Source organism: Salvelinus sp. IW2-2015, linkage group LG15 (assembly GCF_002910315.2).
Source record: "Salvelinus sp. IW2-2015 linkage group LG15, ASM291031v2, whole genome shotgun sequence".
Classification (NCBI taxonomy): Eukaryota; Metazoa; Chordata; class Actinopteri; order Salmoniformes; family Salmonidae; genus Salvelinus; species Salvelinus sp. IW2-2015.
Window position 1 is genome coordinate 14,238,705 of NC_036855.1, and position 18,555 is coordinate 14,257,259.

Genomic DNA, 18,555 nt, shown 5'->3' on the forward strand with positions numbered 1-18,555 from the left:
ACATCATTTTCTGGAATTTTCCAAGCTGTTTAAAGGCACAGTCAACTTAGTGTCTGTAAACTTCTGACCCACTGGAATTGTGATACAGTGAATTATAAGGGAAATAATCTGTCTGTAAACAACTGTTGGAAAAATGACTTGTCATGCACAAAGTTGATGTCCTAACCGACTTGCCAAAACTATAGTTTGTTAACAAGACATTTGTGGAGTGGTTGAAAAAGGAGTAAAAAAAAAAAGAAAGTTACATTTAACCTTTATTTAACTAGGCAAGTCAGTTAAGAACAAATTCTTATTTACAATGACGGTTTACACTGGCCAAACCCGGACGAAGCTGGGCCAATTGAGCACTGCCATATGGGACAAATCACGTCCGGTTGTGATACAGCCTGGATAGTATACTTCATTCATTTTTTCAACTGGTACTAAGGGACCTTCAGACGAGTCTTGTGAGGCCTGTGGATGTCCTAGAGCAAAACGACATGTACATGTTCCTGAATCTTTTCATAGAAGTGTCATAATAGTTTTTAGGCCAAACCGTTCGGACGCTACAGACAATTTTGTGAGAAGACCGCTTTTCAGGATGTCTCATGGTCTGACAAACAGCGCTTTAGCTCTGTCACCTTTCACCGCAGATGCAGCAGTTCGACATCGGGGGATGTGGTGGATTGAGACGCATCCAATGCAACATCAAAAATATATCTCTAGCTTAAACTGACCGATTTTTGTTGGGATTTTGTTTATTATGCTAACTAGATTTCCGCGGGGGCACGGACATCAACTGTAGGGGGATAAACGAGCTCTAATATTTGCACCCATTCTGAACAGTGCTTGACTGATGAGACGAGTGCATTGTGCCTGTATCATGTAGCAGTGAGGTTTGAATGGGGACCGGTGCATTCTGCAGCCAGGAAATCTTTTCATTAGAGGGAAGACATTTAGCTAACAAGGTTACTGGTCAGGTTATCTCTACTGGCCAGACATGAAGATATATGTCAACAAAGACCATTTCACCCAGAGACTCTCGTGTGGTGGCGCACCATGTGAGAGATTCCTGAAGAAAGGGCAGGGGATAGATCTGTATGGGCTGACCTAACAATAAATGATGAGGAGGACCATTTATCAAAGGCTTAGACACAGGTATGAGGATGCTCTTCACCGGCCATGTGTCTGAAAATGCAGCTGGGCAAATGCACTCCATCATCCCAAGCTATATATAATAACCAGAGATGTTATGAGGAAGTGTATTACTAGAGGGGGAAATTGGATATTTGTAGAAGAGTAAAAAGGGGATGAATCGTGATGTAATACAGAGATGAAGCACAACAGTCGGTTCAAAATATTTCACAGGCCCCTAGAATAATGTGTATTAGTTGTAATATATTTGACATTTCCCTTTGTTCTGTAAGTATAATTTCCATACCACATCTTGCGTTGGAGTCACATTCTATTTTAGGACAGATCACAAAAGATGGCAGAATTTCAGATTTTCTACAACAAGGCCATAAGAAAAACCTTTTTTTTGACAATGACGTACCCGCATGTGCTGGCAAAGAAACAATTGCGTCATATGAATCTGTTTAGCGGAGTCTCTGTTTAGCGGCGTCTCTGTTTAGCGGAGTCTCTGTTTAGCGGAGTCTCTGTTTAGCGGAGTCTCTGTTAGCCGAGTCTCTGTTAGCCGAGTCCTCGTTACGGAGTCTCTGTTTAGCGGAGTCTCTGTTTAGCAGAGTCTTGTTTAGCAGAGTCCTCTGTTTAGCAGAGTCTCTGTTTAGTACAGTCTCTGTTTAGCGGAGTCTCTGTTTAGCGGAGTCTCTGTTTAGCGGAGTCTCTGTTTAGCGGAGTCTCTGTTTAGCGGAGTCTCTGTTTAGCGGAGTCTCTGTTTAGCGGAGTCTCTGTTTAGCGGAGTCCTCTGTTCGCGAGTCTCTGTTTAGCGGAGTCTCTGTTTAGGGAGTCCTGTTTAGCGAGTCTCTGTTTAGCGGAGTCTCTTTTAGCGGATGCTCTGTTTAGCGGAGTCCCTGTTTAGCGGAGTCTCTGTTTAGCGGGTCTCTGTTTAGCGGAGTCCCTGTTTAGCGGAGTCCGTTTTAGCGGAGTCTCTGTTTAGCGAGTCCCTGTTAGCGAGTCCCGTTTAGGCCGAGTCTCTGTTTAGCGGAGTCTCTGTTTAGCGGTCTCTGTTTTAGCGGAGTCTTCTGTTTAGCGGAGTCCCTTTTTAGCGGAGTCCTGTTTAGCGGAGTCCCTGTTTAGCGAGTCTCTGTTTAGGGAGTCCTGTTTAGCGGAGTCCCTGTTTAGCGGAGTCCTGTTTAGCGGAGTCCGGTTTAGCGGAGTCCCTGTTTAGCGAGTCTCCTGTTTAGCGGAGTCTCTTGTTTAGCGGAGTCTCTGTTTAGCGGAGTCTCTGTAGGAGTCTCTGTTTAGCGGAGTCTCTGTTTAGCGGTCCTCTGTTTAGCGGAGTCTCTGTTTAGCGGAGTCTCTGTTTAGCGGAGTCCCTGTTTAGCGGAGTCCCTGTTTAGCGGAAGTCTCTGTTTAGCGGAGTCCCTGTTTAGCGGAGTCCCTGTTTAGCGGAGTCCCTGTTTACGGAAGTCCCTGTTTAGCGGAGTCCTGTTAGCGGAGTCTCTGTTTAGCGGAGTCCTGTTTAGCGAGTCATGTTTAGCGAGTCCTGTTTAGCGAGTCTCTGTTTAGCGGAGTCCTGTTAGCGAGTCTGTTTAGCGGAGTCTCTGTTAGCGGAGTCCTCTGTTTAGCGGAGTTCTCCTGTTTAGCGGAGTCCCTGTTTAGCGGAGTCCTGTTTAGCGGAGTCCCTGTTGCGGAGTCTCTGTTTACGCGGAGTCCCTGTTAGCGGAGTCCCTGTTTAGCGGAGTCCTGTTTGGCGGAGTCCTGTTTAGCGGAGTCTCGTTTAGCGGAGTCCTCTGTTTAGCGGAGTCCTGTTTAGCGAGTCGCCTGTTTAGCGGAGTCTCTGTTTAGCGGAGTCTCCTGTTTAGCGGAGTCTCTGTTTTAGCGGAGTCTCTGTTTAGCGGAAGTCTCTGTTTAGCGGAGTCCTGTTTAGCGGAGTCTCTGTTTAGCGAGTCTCTGTTTAGCGGAGTCTCTGTTTAGCGGAGTCTCTGTTTAGCGGAGTCTCTGTTTAGCGGAGTCTCTGTTTAGCGGAGTCTCTGTTTAGTGGAGTCTCTGTCTTCAGGCTAAAGTATAATACCCCAACGGCCAGCTAAACAACAGCAAAGAAAAATGTTAACAAGGCAAAATCATCTCAATGTCTGTGAGACGTAGGGGAAGCAAAACATGTCCTAATAACCATGATGAAAATACACTGCACTTCATCAACACAATCACAACAGTGGATGTCATATCTGGGACATCTAAGCAGTTCTAAGTACAATAGTGTCACTGTAGTCAGCACAGCAGCAAATGTATTTGACATTCACATCTACAACCTGATCACCACTATGAACTATAGTTAGTGAATTCTCCCTAAAGTATCCACAGTCAATTTTCTTTGGGTTCCCTACCATGTGAGATGCTCTCCATCGACCCTCCACGCATAGTCCAAGCTGGAAAGAATCCAGCATTAAGCAGCCCAGTATCCAGATCAAAAACTGCATGGCTACAGTACAAGAGGAGAGCAACCACTCCTTCTGCACCACTCCTAGACCACAGGAGTCCTCCCAGGCTTAGTATGCTGTGCTCTCTCCCAGTGCTCTCCTTGTGAGCAGGAAGACACAGACACACGCTGGGCTGCGGTCCCACTCACTTTATCACAGCTGCCCAGGGCACAGGTGGATCTTAGGACATCCAAGTACTACGTGATATGAATGTGCTAATGTTTGTAATGAAACCCTTTGTATGATTTAACATACCAAGGAGTGAATGAGAGAACTTGGTGGGAGAATAGAAAGGATCACACACATACTGTAACTGGAGTCCAATTACTAATAGCAAAGGGACTTCAGAGCCGTTGAAATGGCACAGTGAGGCCACAGAGACAGAGATGTCATAGGAAACTTAGTAGAAAACCGTAGCTGTGATCGGCTAATGATCTGACAGAGGCTAATTTGATTTAAATAAAAGGATTACGCTGGAGACCTAAAGCATTCAGAATCAAATCAGCAGTGACCACAAGGTCATTAAAACAGGAGGGATTATGGGGATTAATGAGAAACCATGGGAACAGCATCAACCAAGGGGAAGCCACTGCAGAATATGCTTTACTTGAGAGTGGGAAAAATCCCTTGAAGTTTTCCCCATTTTCACTAGACTGGAAACTTAAGAGGAAAAGCCCTGAGCAAATAAACTTCCATCAGTCCCATCACATAATCTAGAGGCTAGATAACTGCTTCCAGAACCTCTGTCCGTGGAATAAGCTGCTCTCTACACTTACAACATTGAGGCCAGGCCACTGTACTGTATTAGACATGTGGTTTCCATTATGGAGACTTTAGCAAGGGTGTGAACAGTGATGGGAGACAATGGGCTAGTAATAAAGCAACACTTTTCAGCACCTTCTCATATACTGTTTGTATTTGGCTGTAGTGGGTTGAACTAAGTTTTAAACTGGGTGGTTCAAGTCCTGAATGCTGATTGTCTGACAGCCGTGGTATATCAGACCGTATACCACAGGTATGAAAAAACATTTATTTTTTACTGCTCTACTTACATTGGTAACCAACTTATAATAGCATTAAGGCACTGCAGGGTTTTTGGTTGTGGCCATATACCACACCCCCTCAGGCCTTATTGCTTAATTATAGCCCAGTGAATATGGTCTGAGGTCAAAGTCACAGATGATAGACAAGGACTGCCAATGTCTACGAGAACAAAGAGAGCTGTGTGGTACAGAAGCGCAGAGCAGAACTACCCCAAGCATGGGCCATAATTACTCTGCTTTCTAGTGAGGTACAGAAGCTTGGCAACCATGAGCCATGACTGTTTATTTCTTGTTCCTCCCCTTTGCCATTTCAATGATGTCACTTATAAGCTACCAAAGGAGGATGCACCCATGAGGGATACTGTATACTATTTTGCCCTGCTCCAATTGAAATCTAGGTTGCAGCCAATAAGTGGCAGAACAGTTAATACATGTTATTTTGAACCTGCTGCTTGGGATAGAATGTAATGAAACACCACATAAGGTTGTGAGTCACGAGGTTGTGGTTTGAGTGAAGTAGTTGGCAAGTGGCAAACAGTTCTAGGGCTGATCTAGATTTGCCTTGACTTGCAGGAAATTACCCCTGACCTGCAAGCTCACTTTTTATGCTATTGCCCTTTGTAAAGTAATCCCCTAAAAATCTAATCAAATCGTATTGGTCACATACACATGGTTAGCAGATGTTAATGCGAGTGTTGCGAAATGCTTGTGCCTCTAGTTCCGACAGTGCAGTAATATCTAACAAATAATACAACAATTCCCCAATAACTACCTAATACACACAAATCTAAAGGGATGGAATAAGAATATGTACATGTAACCGATGTGAAATGGCTTGCTAGTTAGCGGGGTGTGCACTAATAGCGTTTCAATCGGTGACGTCACTCGCTCTGAGACCTTGAAGTAGTTGTTCCCCTTGCTCTGCAAGCAGGCTTTTGTGGAGCGATGGGTAACGATGCTTCGAGGGTGGCTGTCGTCGATGTGTGCAGAGGGTCCCTGGTTCGAGCCCAGGTAGGGGTGAGGAGAGGGACGGAAGCTAAACTGTTACATACATATACATTTGTATTTATTTTTTATTTCTATTTCACGTTTATTTGACCAGGTAGGCTAGTTGAGAACAAGTTCTCATTTACAACTGCGACCTGGCCAAGTTAAAGCAAAGCAGTTCGACACACACAACAACAAAGTTACACTTGGAATAAACAAACATACAATCAGTAATACAGTAGAAATATATATATATATACACAGTGTGTGCAAATGAGGTAAGATAAGGGAGGTAAGGCAATAAAATAGGCCATAGTGGCGAGGTAATTACGATATAGCAATTAAACACTGGAGTGATAGATGTGCAGAAGATGAATGTGCAAGTAGAGACACTTGGGTGCAAAGGAGCAAAATAAATAAATAAATACAGTATGGGGATGAGGTAGTTGGATGGGCTATTTACAGGTGGAATGAATGAGCGATGGCCGAGCGTCATATGCAAGATGCAATAGATGGTATAAGAAACAGTATATACATATGAGATGAGTAATGTAAGATATGTAAACATTATTAAAGTGGCATTGTTTAAAGTGACTAGTGAGTGTCTATGGAGGCAGCAGCCTCTCTGAGTTAGTGATTGCTGTTCAGCAGTCTGATGGCCTTGAGATATAAGCTGTTTTTCAGTCTCTCAGTCCCAGCATTGATGCACCTGTACTGACCTCGCCTTCTGGATGGTAGCGGGGTGAACAGGCAGTGGCTTGGGTGGTTGTTGCCCTTGATGATCTTTTTGACCTTCCTGTGACATCGGGTGCTGTAGGTGTCCTGGAGGTCAGGTAGTTTGCCCCCGGTGATGCGTTGTGCAGACCGCACCACCCTCTGGAGAGCCTTGCGGTTGAGGACGGTGCAGTTGCTGTACCAGGCGGTGATACAGCCTGACAGGATGCTCTTAATTGTGCATCTGTAAAAGTATGTCAGGGTTTTTGGTGACAAGCCAAATTTCTTCAGCCTCCTGAGGTTAAAGAGGCGCTGTTGCGCCTTCTTCACCACACTGTCTTTGTGGGTGGACCATTTCAGTTTGTCTGTGAAGTGTACACAGAGGAACTTAAAACGTTCCACCTCCACTACTGTCCCTTCGATGTGGATAGGGGGGTGCTCCCTCTGCTGTTTCTGGGTGATTCTCATGAAACCAGTTTTAAACATTTCTGTAGCAAATTGAGTTACAAAACCATGATGCATCTGTAAAAATCAACTATCATTCTGAGGATTAAGATGTCTAGGTTTTGGCAGTGACTTACTTTAAATACATGTAACATTTTCACCAGAATTCTTTCACCCGAAATTGTCATTACCGAAATGTGCCTGGATTAAAGTAATTAAATTAATTAAAGTAAGTAATTTTGGACTGACCAATGTAGATAGTTTCAAATGCATGCAACTTAAAAGTTACGTATCAAGAAATTTTGATTTTAAATCTTTTGGGCATCAGATCAGGGCAACCTTGAGGGAATCTTATTTGAGTCAGAAAAGGATGTTCATACGATAGGGAAGATATACAAAACCTTGGAAAGAGCATGTACAACTGCCAATCCCTTAGAAAAAAGATAAACTGTTGGAACCAAAACTTAAAAAGAACTGATGGTGGCCCAACATGGAGGGAAAGTTGGCGCATAACTAACAAAATTAGTCAACAAAAATGTACACTTTATCCAGTAAAGAACTAAATGTATAGAATTTATTATACAAGAGACAAAATAAAAAAATTCTACAGCACAACGGCAGAGTCTTAAGAGTACAACGAATAAAGTCGTGGGTGGAGCTAGAAAGCGGTCAGAAGTATTACAATGTAAACTTACTTTTAATCCATCTGTCTGGACATTTCAAGACATGGCATATGGGGGTGTAGTGATATACCCAATGGGCTGGACGATTCTCTTCTCATCACTCATCTTGAAAAAACGTATACTAAAAACGTTGAAATCAATCAATCCGCCATCATTAACCCAAAGTTAAAATCGAATGGTTTATTATTGAAATTTCGGAATAGCATGGGTTCGGCCGAGAAACTAATTCGTCAAATTTAACCCCCCAAAAATAATCTCTGGTAATTTTAGACAATTTTACTTTAGAAAACCTAACATATTTTAATAAAACACATAATGTTGCTGTAGCTTGTCCATAAATCATAACAATGGTATACTAGCTGAAGTTAACATTAAGCCATACTATTTATTACGTACAAACACACTGTTTGTGGACATGTGTGTCATTACCGTAACCGTTTTTCAAGTTGCTGCAAAAACTCCAATCAATTTTTAAGAAAAGTTTTATTCACCCATGATGCATCTAGAGGAATAGTAGAAGTTATGTTAATTTATTTGCTTATAAGCCTTCAGAATCAGGTTCTTATTCTCAAACACCCCCTTTACCTCGCATTCTCATTACCGAAATGGCAAAAAATTGGGAAAAAGTCTGATTTCATTTTATAATAATTCATTTTTTATTTTTTTTATTTTCAGTGTTATGTTTAACTCAGGCATTTCTTGTTTGTAACTTTTCTGGACTGTTGCGGTAATGAGAATTTTGTGGAAATTGTGGTAAAAGGCATAATATCTGATCAAAAAACAGTACAGATCCTAATATCAGTGATCCAACAGGACATTTCATGAAAAATGACATTTGAGAACCATATTGTGGTTCATTAGTAGGTTAACCTAGCATGTGTCAGATGAGCAGTCCATTCACTTTCTCTTTCACTGCAAGACTCAAACGTTTTGGGTAAATGGATAAGAGATGTAGTCCTTATCTGATCCTGAGTTTAAGTTCTTCTGTATAACAATCCAAAGGCTCTTCGGCACCTTCTGTGGCACATATCTCTCATTTAAACAGGAGAGAGTGAGTGTATCGGGACAGTCAGACAATATAAATGTTATGTCACACTCAGTTTGACCTTTCAACAAGTGAAGTGGAGCCCATAAGGCCATCTGCAAGTCTCAACACCTTGAGTTCAAGATACAAGTCAGTACCCTCATTTAGTGGTCGACTGATGATCTCTACAGCAAGACAGGTATGGACTGGTGGAACTATCATTGTTGTACTAAAGGTCTGATGTTCTGGGGCATTTGAGGACGCTCAGCAAGCAAGGCCAGTTCAAGAAAACAGTGAAAACCCTTAACGCAATTTTTATGTATAGTACAGCCACAGACTGTTTAAACAGAATTTCACCAAGTCTATTACAGCCATGGACAACCATATTGAAATTAGGCAGGGATCCCCAATTATATTCAGCAGTGGGACGATTTTTCCTTCAGCAGCTGGTCGGGTGGCCGGAACATATTTCCTAAATTAAAATCACTTTGAGCTGAATTCCTGGTGATTTTAGTCTTTTATGTCCAGCAATGAAATGTTTTTTATTTAATGATTTATTTATTTTTGCTCAGAAAACTTGGGGAACCCTGCAATAAAGCCACAAAAATGGCAACTTCAACACTCCTAATCAATTGTTCAAAATAACAAGTATACACAGCTAATACTGAAGTATGCACTTGGTCTTTTTAAGCCTATAGTATATCCTGCGAGGTGGGTAAAGAGTTTTCAGGCCAGCTGGTAACAGTACTGTGGATGTATCTGGAAGCTGCAGCGCAGTGTGAGTCCCAGGGCAAGGGCAGCCCCATATCCCTCCCTGATGGGGTGTTTGTCAAAGCCTGTGCTGTTTTCTGCACATACACTGCTCTGAAGTCTGTTCCCAGGACTCTAACGAATCACAGCCTTCCCCATTAGGAAAATAAAACTAGGGCTTTATCGGGACAAATGAGAAATCTGTGGAATTCCCTAACCTCACTTCCATCAATGATACACTTTCCAGATTGATTAGGCAATACATCTAAACACCCATTCCATCTGTCACTTATTTGCCTGTCATTGTGTTCCATAAGCGTAGATTACTATAACTGTTACCACTAGTACACTGGAATTCTGTACGAAGCACATGTGAGGGAACCATTATCCTGTAATGCATTCAAAAGAGATTAAAGAATTCAAACCCAGACAAATCAGTGGCTTTTGTCTAAATTGGGCCGACTCCCATGGCTTTACATCAACCACATGACCGAACTTACAGTAAAGTCTCCTTGTCATAGATACTCACCATGACAGCATCAGCTTTATCTGATCTCTCTGAAACTCCCTGTACTGTTTTTCAAGTCATCTAGCAGGTCACCAGAGAACAACTCCACATCCTGAAATATCTTGAGGAAAATAGAAAGGCAGTAGATGTAAAACAGTTTTCAATCCAGTATAAAATGAATACATATTTTCTTCATTTTTTGTTAAATATTATCAGAAAATATCCCAGAGAGGACTGCAAAGTGCTGTAGTTAGTTAGTACCTGGTGTGTGTGGGGTGTCTTGAGGGAGCATGGAGGTTTGGGGGCCGGTTCGTCACACACAAGGTGGAGGTTACAGTAGTCTCTGGCTGCGTCGGGGTCACCCATCACAAATGCCATCTGTCTCAAAGCACCCTGAGGAGCCAGACAGACAAAAACCTGAAACACTCTGCTACTGAAAGATGAGATCCCTCAGACACACAGGAAGGAAACCTTCACATTCCACCTTATAGAGAGATATATTTATTTGATCATATAAAACACAATACAACCGCACGTGGATAACGCATTTAAAGTCATTGAGGATAACACAAAAAGTTAGAAAAAGTTTTTCCATTGTGGTCCTCTTAAATATTTTTTTTTTTTTTTTTTTTACAAACATAACATAGTAGACCTAGCCTACTAGACATACTTGGGTTACAGAGCTTATAATAATGATTAATACGCTTTGGAACTTTTCAAAGAGTCTCAAAGAAAGTAAAATGACAAATAAAACGTTGAAATGATGGAGATTGAAAGTCAGTGGGCTTGGGATGAAACTGAGGCAGTTTGGGCGGGAAAGGCAGTGGAAGTTTAATGTAGGTTCAGCGAGGGGGCATCGATTGGACAGCCAAGGAGAAACAAAAACAGTCCCGAAAAAAAACAGGCCCGGAGCTCTTCAACAGCGCACCACACCCGCTTCTCTGAATGGTCACTCACTCCATTGGAGCCGCTCCTCTGGTACAGGTCCTCCATTGCCAGGAATGTAGCACCCACCTGGGTGATGCCACGACTACCTAAACCACCACGTCTTGGCAGTGGTTAAGAGCATTCCCTGAACAGTCGCTGAACTTCCTCTGCTACCGCTGGACACAGCGTGCAGTCCTTGGTGGAATACTTCCAAACTGATTAAACAAAAAGCCACACCAGTCAGCTAGCTACCTATCAAGTCAACAGACAGACTTTTCATCACGATCTTGCAACTCAGTGTCAAGACCACAGGATATAGTAATCAAACCCTAGAGCAGTCAAAACCCCCCATAATAAATTAAGAAATTCAACAAAAAACACTTAGGGTGTGTTCGTAAATTCAATCTGAAGTGCCAGAGTGAGCTCAGAGTGCGCTCTGGCCATTCGTAAATTCATAAATTATTCTGCGCTCTGACACACGCAGACGAGTGCTCTGAAATCGGAGTAGGCAGCCAGAGCAAACTCTGTAAATATTGTTTACGTATTTATTGTTTCTAATTACGAACGCACCCTTAGAAACAATAAATACGTATACAATATTTACAGAGTTTGCTCTGGCTGCCTACTCTGATTTCAGAGCACTACAGTACGGGGAACCTAGAGAGACACGAGGGGAGGGGAGTTTACTGGACTCACAAACTTCTATTAGTTGACTTATATTACGTGACTTACTATTTTTTTTTGCTCTCATAGCAAAGGATCTCAGCTTCATTTACAAGATATACTCTACAAAAAAAATTGCTAGGACCTGAACCAAACAAAATACTCATAATGTCTGTGGTGAGTGGAGACGAGTGTGGGCCAAGATAGAGCTGCAGATGGATGTGGCTGTAAGGACTGAGCACGGTGACCAGGCTACTCTCCTCCTGCTGAACACTACGCAGCTCCATCAGCACTCTGAACTCATTGGCAAACCTGGGAGGGAACACAATATACAGTAACGGTCAAAATGATTGGCTCCCTTGATAAAGATTGTAGAAAACAAATAATACAAATACTGAGATATATTGTATGCTATTTAATTGACTTATGATATTATTTTACACTAATACAATTGCTCAAAAAATAGATCCTGTTTAACAAGTAATCTTTGGCCGCAAGTGGATTTTCCAGCAAGACAATAACCCCAAGCACACATTAAATTCCACAAAGAAATGGTTAATTGAGCACAAAATAAAGATTTTGCAATGGCCATCTCAGTCTCCGGACTTGAACCCCTTTGAAAACTTTTGGTTTGAATTGAAGAGGGCAGTCCATAAGCACAGACAAAGGATATTAAAGATGTGGAAATATTCTGTATGAAGGAATCTTATCTTTATCAAGGCTGCCAATCATTTCAGTCATGATTGTATGTGAGGTAACACAATACAAATAACAAACAAAATGATCAATTATGTCAATATAAGATGATAGTACTGTATGTTATATAAAATAGTACCTTGGTCCAAATGCCTGGTGTGTGGGCATTGTCAGTGTGGCGTACAGGCCAATGTGAAGAGTCGGACACCTCTGGGTCCCCACAGATAGGGATATATTAGTGGTGTTGACGGCCAGCTGGGACAGGTACTGTACTGCAACACGTTCACCGAAGGACATGGCAGTAGCCATCCTCTACACCTCTTACTCATTTAGCAGAGAAGGGGCACAGAGAGGAGTATTTTCTCTCAGAGGACACAGTGGGTGAGAAATTATGCCCTAACGGTGCTAATTCATTTCTCAGGGAGGATTGGGGCAGCAGCACAGGACAGCAACATTCTTGAATGAACTATGGCGAACAAATAGACACTTCATCACCGCTGAGGAGTGAGGACCTCTGGCAGTCAATAAGTTCCTAGTAATGGATCACAGACAAAATGGTGCTGGAAAGTGGCATATACTGTTCTGGGATTCTCTCTCTTTCGCCCAGATAATATCTTTAAACACTACCCAGCAAATAGGGGATGTTCTGAGGATATTCAGCGATACTCATTAGTTCCCTTAAGGGATTCGGCACAATGTTATCCCACTAACGTTCTGATATAGTTCTAAGAATGTTGTGTGATGGTCCCAAGGGAACGTTCTCTGGGGGTACTTTGTCTAGTTCACTGTAAGTTCCCAGGACCTCACTGAGGACCATTTCAGGAACTTTTTAAGAAGTTCTCAGGACTTTCATTTTACTAGTGCTCCGGCCTAAGAATGTTGTGTGATGGTCCCAAGGGAATGTTCTCTGGGGGACCTTTTTATAGTTCCTGGTTTGTCCAGTGGACGTTTTTAGGATGTTGTTTCATGGCTCCTGGGTTGTTTTGTCTAGTTCCCGGTTTGTCCCGAGGACGTCCCTGAGGATGTTTTTAGGATGTTCTGTAACGTATATATGCCGGGAGTCAGGACGCAGGTGCAGAAGGTGAGTATAGTAATGAACTGATACACAAACATGAGCAGCATACAGAACATAAGATAAACAATATTACTTAATGACTGATACTACTGAAGGCTAAATAAAGGGAGAGTAATCAGGGTGATGATGAAGTCCAGGTGTGCATAACGATGGGGAGCAGGTGTGCGCAATGATGGTTGCCAGGTGTGCGTAATGTGGGTTGCCACGACCTGCGGTTAGTGGACTGGCGATGTTGAGCACCAGAGGGAGGGAGCAGGAGTAGGCGTGACATGACATGACATGACATGACAAGACATGTTATTAGGATGTTGTGTCATGTTCCCTTGGAGGTTTGTGTCACTTGATGGTCCCAGGTGTTCCAAACTATTATAAGTAAAGTAATTCAATTGTACGGGGGTTTTAAGGTAAGTGAGATGCTGTTCAGCTAAAATAGAGTGAACATCTTTAATTAATCACAATATGATTACATTTGGCATGATCACTTAGTACTGGCTTTTCAATATAATCCCACCTGGGAGTGGACCTGGATCTGGATTTGGGGTATGTTTATATTTCTGCTGCACCAGAAAGTCTGTAGAATTTCTGACGTCCCGTTCGCATTCATTACCTATAATGGAAAAGGGATACCTAGTCAGTTGCACAACAATGCATTCAACTGAAATGTGTCTTCCGCATTTAACCCAACCCCTCTGAACCAGAATTATTCTGTTTTAATGTTACTTCTGAATCACTAAGATAAATGTATTTGTTTTTCTTCAGTGTATTTTTAACAGAGCTGAGATTGCTTTGAAGTGCAAAGTGTAGGAGTAGGCCTACAGGTGAAAGCAGTCATTGATACAGACATAGTGGTGTAGCAGGATGACCAGAATGCCATAAACCAAGAAGTTGTGAGTTCAAATCCCATGTTAAATCAAAATCACTGTATAAATAAACATACTCGGTGTATATATACAAAATATATATACAAAAGTGTGTGGACACCTGTTCAAATGATTGGATTTGGCTATTTCAGCCCACCCGTTGCTGACAAGTGTATATAATAGAGAGAACAGCCATGCAATCTCCATAGACAAACATTGGCAGTAGAATGGCCTTACTGAAGTGCTCAGTGACTTTTGACGTGGCACCGTCATAGAATGCCACCTTTCCAACAAGTCAATTTGTAAAATTTCTGCCCTGCTAGAGCTGCCCCGGTCAAGGGTAAGTGCTGTTATTGTGAAGTGGAAATGTCTACGCACAACAACGGCTCAGCCGTGAAGTGGTAGGCCACACAAGGTCACAGAACGGGACTGCTGAAGCATGTAGCGCATAAAAATTGTCTGTCCTTGGTTGTAGCACTCACTACCAAGTTCCAAACTAACTCTAGAAGCAACGTCAGCACAATAGCTGTTCGTTGGGAGCTTCATGAAATGGGTTTCCATGGCCAAGCAGCAGCACACAAGCCTAAGATCCCCATGCTCAATGCCAAGCGTCGGCAGGAGTAGTGTAAAGCTTGCCGCCATTGGACTCTGGAGCAGTGGAAACGCATTCTTTGGAGTGATGAATTACACTTCACCATCTGGCAGTTTGACGGACTAATCTGTGTTTGCCGGATGCCAGGAGAACGCTCCCTGCCCCAATGCATAGTGCCAACTGTACATTTTGGTGGAGGAGGAAAAATGGTCCGGGGCTGTTTGTCATGGTTTGGGCTAGGCCTCTTAGTTCCAGTGAAGGGAAATCTTTACGCTACAGCATACAATGACATTCTAGACGATTCTGTGCTTCCGACTTTTTAGGCAACAGTTTGGGGAAGGCCCTTTCCTGTTTCAACATGACAATGCCCCGGTGCACAAAGCGAGGTCCATACAGAAATTGTTTGTCGAGATTGGTGTGGAAGAATTTGACTGGCCTGCACAGAGCCCTTACCTCAACCCCATAAAATACTGTGGGGTTGAATTGGAATGCCAACTGAGAGCCAGGTCTAATCGGCCAACATCAGTGCCTTGACATCACTAATGGTCTTGTGGCTGAATGTCCCTGCAGCAATATTCCAACATCTAGTGGAAAGCCTTCCCGAAAGAGTGAAGTCTGTTAAAGCATCAAAGGGGGGAAAACTCCATATAATGGCGATGATTTTGAAATTAGATGTTCGACGAGCTGTGTCCACATACTTTTGGTCATGTAGTGCATGTATGTTGAAAACACTGTTAAAAACAATGTGTGTGGGTGTCCCTAGCATTGCCAAATGACAAAGAGCTGTGACTGGATCAGTGGTTCACCAATCAGGGGCTTGGTGATGTATAAATGTCCTGGGGACATTTCGCTGGTCCCCACAAGGTGAAGGGCTATTTTAGGTTTAGGGTTACAATTAGGGTTAGGGTTTGGGTTTGAGTTAGGGTTAGGTTTAGGGATTTAGGTTAGATTAAGGGTTGGGGTTAGGTTTAGGTAAAATAGGATTTTGAATGAGAATAAATGTTTGTCCCCACAAGGATAGTAAAATAAGCATGTGTGTGTGTGTGCACGTGCATGTGTTTGTGTGTGTGTGTATGTGGTGAAAACAATCCCATGTAACCTTCCGATCATATTCATCTTTCAGTCCCATGTCTCTCACACTACCAGCCCGCAGCATAGCAATCTCCCTCCAGACCTGGGGGACTCCAGTCACACATGACTACTATCTGATAACGTGATGAAAAGCCTGCTGTGATCCACATTCAGCATTCCAGAACTCACCAGTGCGTAAAGTCTACGGAACAGAGCAAGGTGCTGAAAACAAGGTGCTCATGGTTGAACATTCCTGCATGCCTGCATTAAGCCTAATCCATTGATTGCTATATTGTTATGTTCCATTACTGTTCTGATGTGGCCTATGTATTTTTGTAATAGAAAAGTTTTATACTATACAAATCATCTAATGAATGTATGAAGGTAAATCCTGAATCTGAGATTACAAGAAAACATGTCCCTCCCACTAGAAGGTTCAAATGAAAGATATTTGATATACAGTTGAAGTCGGAAGTTTACATACACTTAGGTTGGAGTCATTAAAACTCATTTTTCAATCACTCCACAAATTTCTTGTTATCAAACTATAGTTTTGGCAAGTCGGTTAGGACATCTACTTTGTGCATGACACAAGTCATTTTTCCAACAATTTTTTACAGACATTATTTCACTTCATCATTCACTGTATTACAATTCCAGTGGGTCAGAAGTTTACATAAACTAAGTTGACTGTGCCTTTAAACAGCTTGGAAAATTCCAGAAAATTATGTCATGGCTTTATAAGCTTCTGATAGGCTAATTGACATCATTTCAGTCAATTGGAAGTGTACCTGTGGATGTATTTCAAGGCCTACCTTCAAACTCAGTGCCTCTTTGCTTGACAAAATCTAAAGAAATCAGCCAAGACCTCAGAAAAAAATTCTGGTTGATCCTTGGGAGCAATTTCCAAACGCCTGAAGGTACCACGTTCATCTGTACAAACAATAGTACGCAAGTATAAACACCATGGGACCACGCAGCCATCATACCTCTCAGGAAGGGGACGTGTTCTGTCTCCTAGAGATTGATATACTTCAGTGCGAAAAGCGCTAATCAATCCCAGAACAACAGCAAAGGACCTTGTGAAGATGCTGGAGGAAACAGGTACAAAAGTATCTATATCCACAGTAAAACGAGTCGTATATTGACATAACCTGAAAGGCCACTCAGCAAGGAAGAAGCCACTGCTCCAAAACCGCCATCAAAAAGCCAGACTATGGTTTGCAACTGCACATGGGGACAACGGTCGTACTTTTTGGAGAAATGTCCTCTGGTCTGATGAAACAAAAATAGAACTGTTTGGCCACAATGACCATCGTAATGTTTGGAGGAAAAAGGGGGAGGCTTGGAAGCCGAAGAACACCATCCCAACTGTGAAGCACGGGAGTGGTAGCATCATGTTGTGGGGGTGCTTTGCTGCAGGAGGGGCTGGTGTAATTCACAAAATAGATGGCATCATGAGGTAGGAAAATTATGTGGATATATTGAAGCAACATCTCAAGACATCAGTCAGGAAGTTAAAGCTTGGTCACAAAGGGGTCTTCCAAATGGACAGTGACCCCAAGCATACTTCCAAAGTTGTGGCAAAATGGCTTAAGGACCACAAAGTCAAGGTATTGGAGTGACCATCACAAAGCCCTGACCTCAATCCTATAGAAAATTTGTGGGCAGAACTGAGAAAGCATGTGCGAGCAAGGAGGCCTACAAACCTGACTCAGTTTCACCAGCTCTGTCAGGAGGAATGGGCCAGAATTTACCCAACTTATTGTGAGAAGCTTGTGGAAGGCTACCTGAAATGTTTGACCCAAGTTAAACAATTTAAAGGCAATGCTACCAAATACTAATTGAGTGTATGTAAACTTCTGACCCACTGGGAATGTGATGAAAGAAATAAAAGCTGAAATAAATCATTCTCTCTACTATTATTCTGGCATTTCACATTCTTAAAATAAAGTGGTGATCCTAACTGACCTCAGACAGGGAATTGTTACTCGGATTAAATTTCAGGAATTCTGAAAAACTGAGTTTAAATGTATTTGGCTAAGGTGTATGTAAACTTCCGACTTCAACTGTAGATCATGCTAGTTGGTTTTTGTAACAATATCTAGAAGTCCATATTCTCTGTTGAACCCAATGCTCAGAGAAAACAGGTAGCATGAATGGTCCAGAAAGTGGTGAAAAGAGGGCAGCATCTATTTTTAAACAGCTCAGTATGACATGTTGAGGCAAACAGTAGGAAACACAGCCAGACCTGTGGAGAGGGAGAAGGGCATATCAAAGCAGACTGAATGACTTGCGTCCAGGTGCTATACTACCTTCCAGAATGCATATAAGGCCCTCCATTCGGCAAATCGGACCAGGATTCCATCTTGCTCCTCCCCTCCTATAGGCATAAACTCAAACAGGAAGCACCCGTGGTGAGGTCTATTCAACGCTCGTCTGACAAATCGGAATCCATGCTTCAAGATTTTTTGATCATGCGGATATGTTCAGAGTAGCTTCAGAAAATAATATCAAGACATATACCGATTCGGTGAATCAGTTTATCAGGAAGTGCATAGGAGATGTTGTACCCACTGTGACTATTAAAACCTACCCCAACCAGAAACCGTGGATAGATGGGAGCATTCGCGCGAAACTGGAAGGAAGCCAGGAAGCATAGGAACTGAGAAGTGGTCTGTGGTCACCACCTGCAGAACCACTCCTTTATTGGGGGTGTCTTGCTAATTGCCTATAATTTCCACATTTTGTCTATTCCATTTGCACAACAGCATGTGAAATTTATTGTCAATCAGTGTTGCTTCCTAAGTGGACAGTTTGATTTCACAGAAGTGTGATTGACTTGGAGTTACATTGTGTTTAAGTGTTCCCTTTATTCTTTTGAGCAGTGTATATTCTTAATCCATTCCTTACTTAGATTTACGTGTATTTTGGGTA

The 18,555-nt window shown here is 42.4% G+C and overlaps 1 protein-coding gene across 1 annotated transcript in view; it reads right to left on the minus strand.

Moving 5' to 3' along the window:
* LOC139028770 (uncharacterized) overlaps nt 1-3,658 on the minus strand; it is a 14,712-nt gene extending 11,054 nt beyond the window's left edge. The window contains exon 1 of the mRNA XM_070446876.1: nt 3,489-3,658. Coding sequence (XP_070302977.1) covers nt 3,489-3,522 — 34 coding nt within the window. The 5' untranslated portion in view covers nt 3,523-3,658. The remainder of the gene's footprint in view (nt 1-3,488) is intronic.
* Between the last annotated feature and the right edge of the window lie 14,897 nt (nt 3,659-18,555).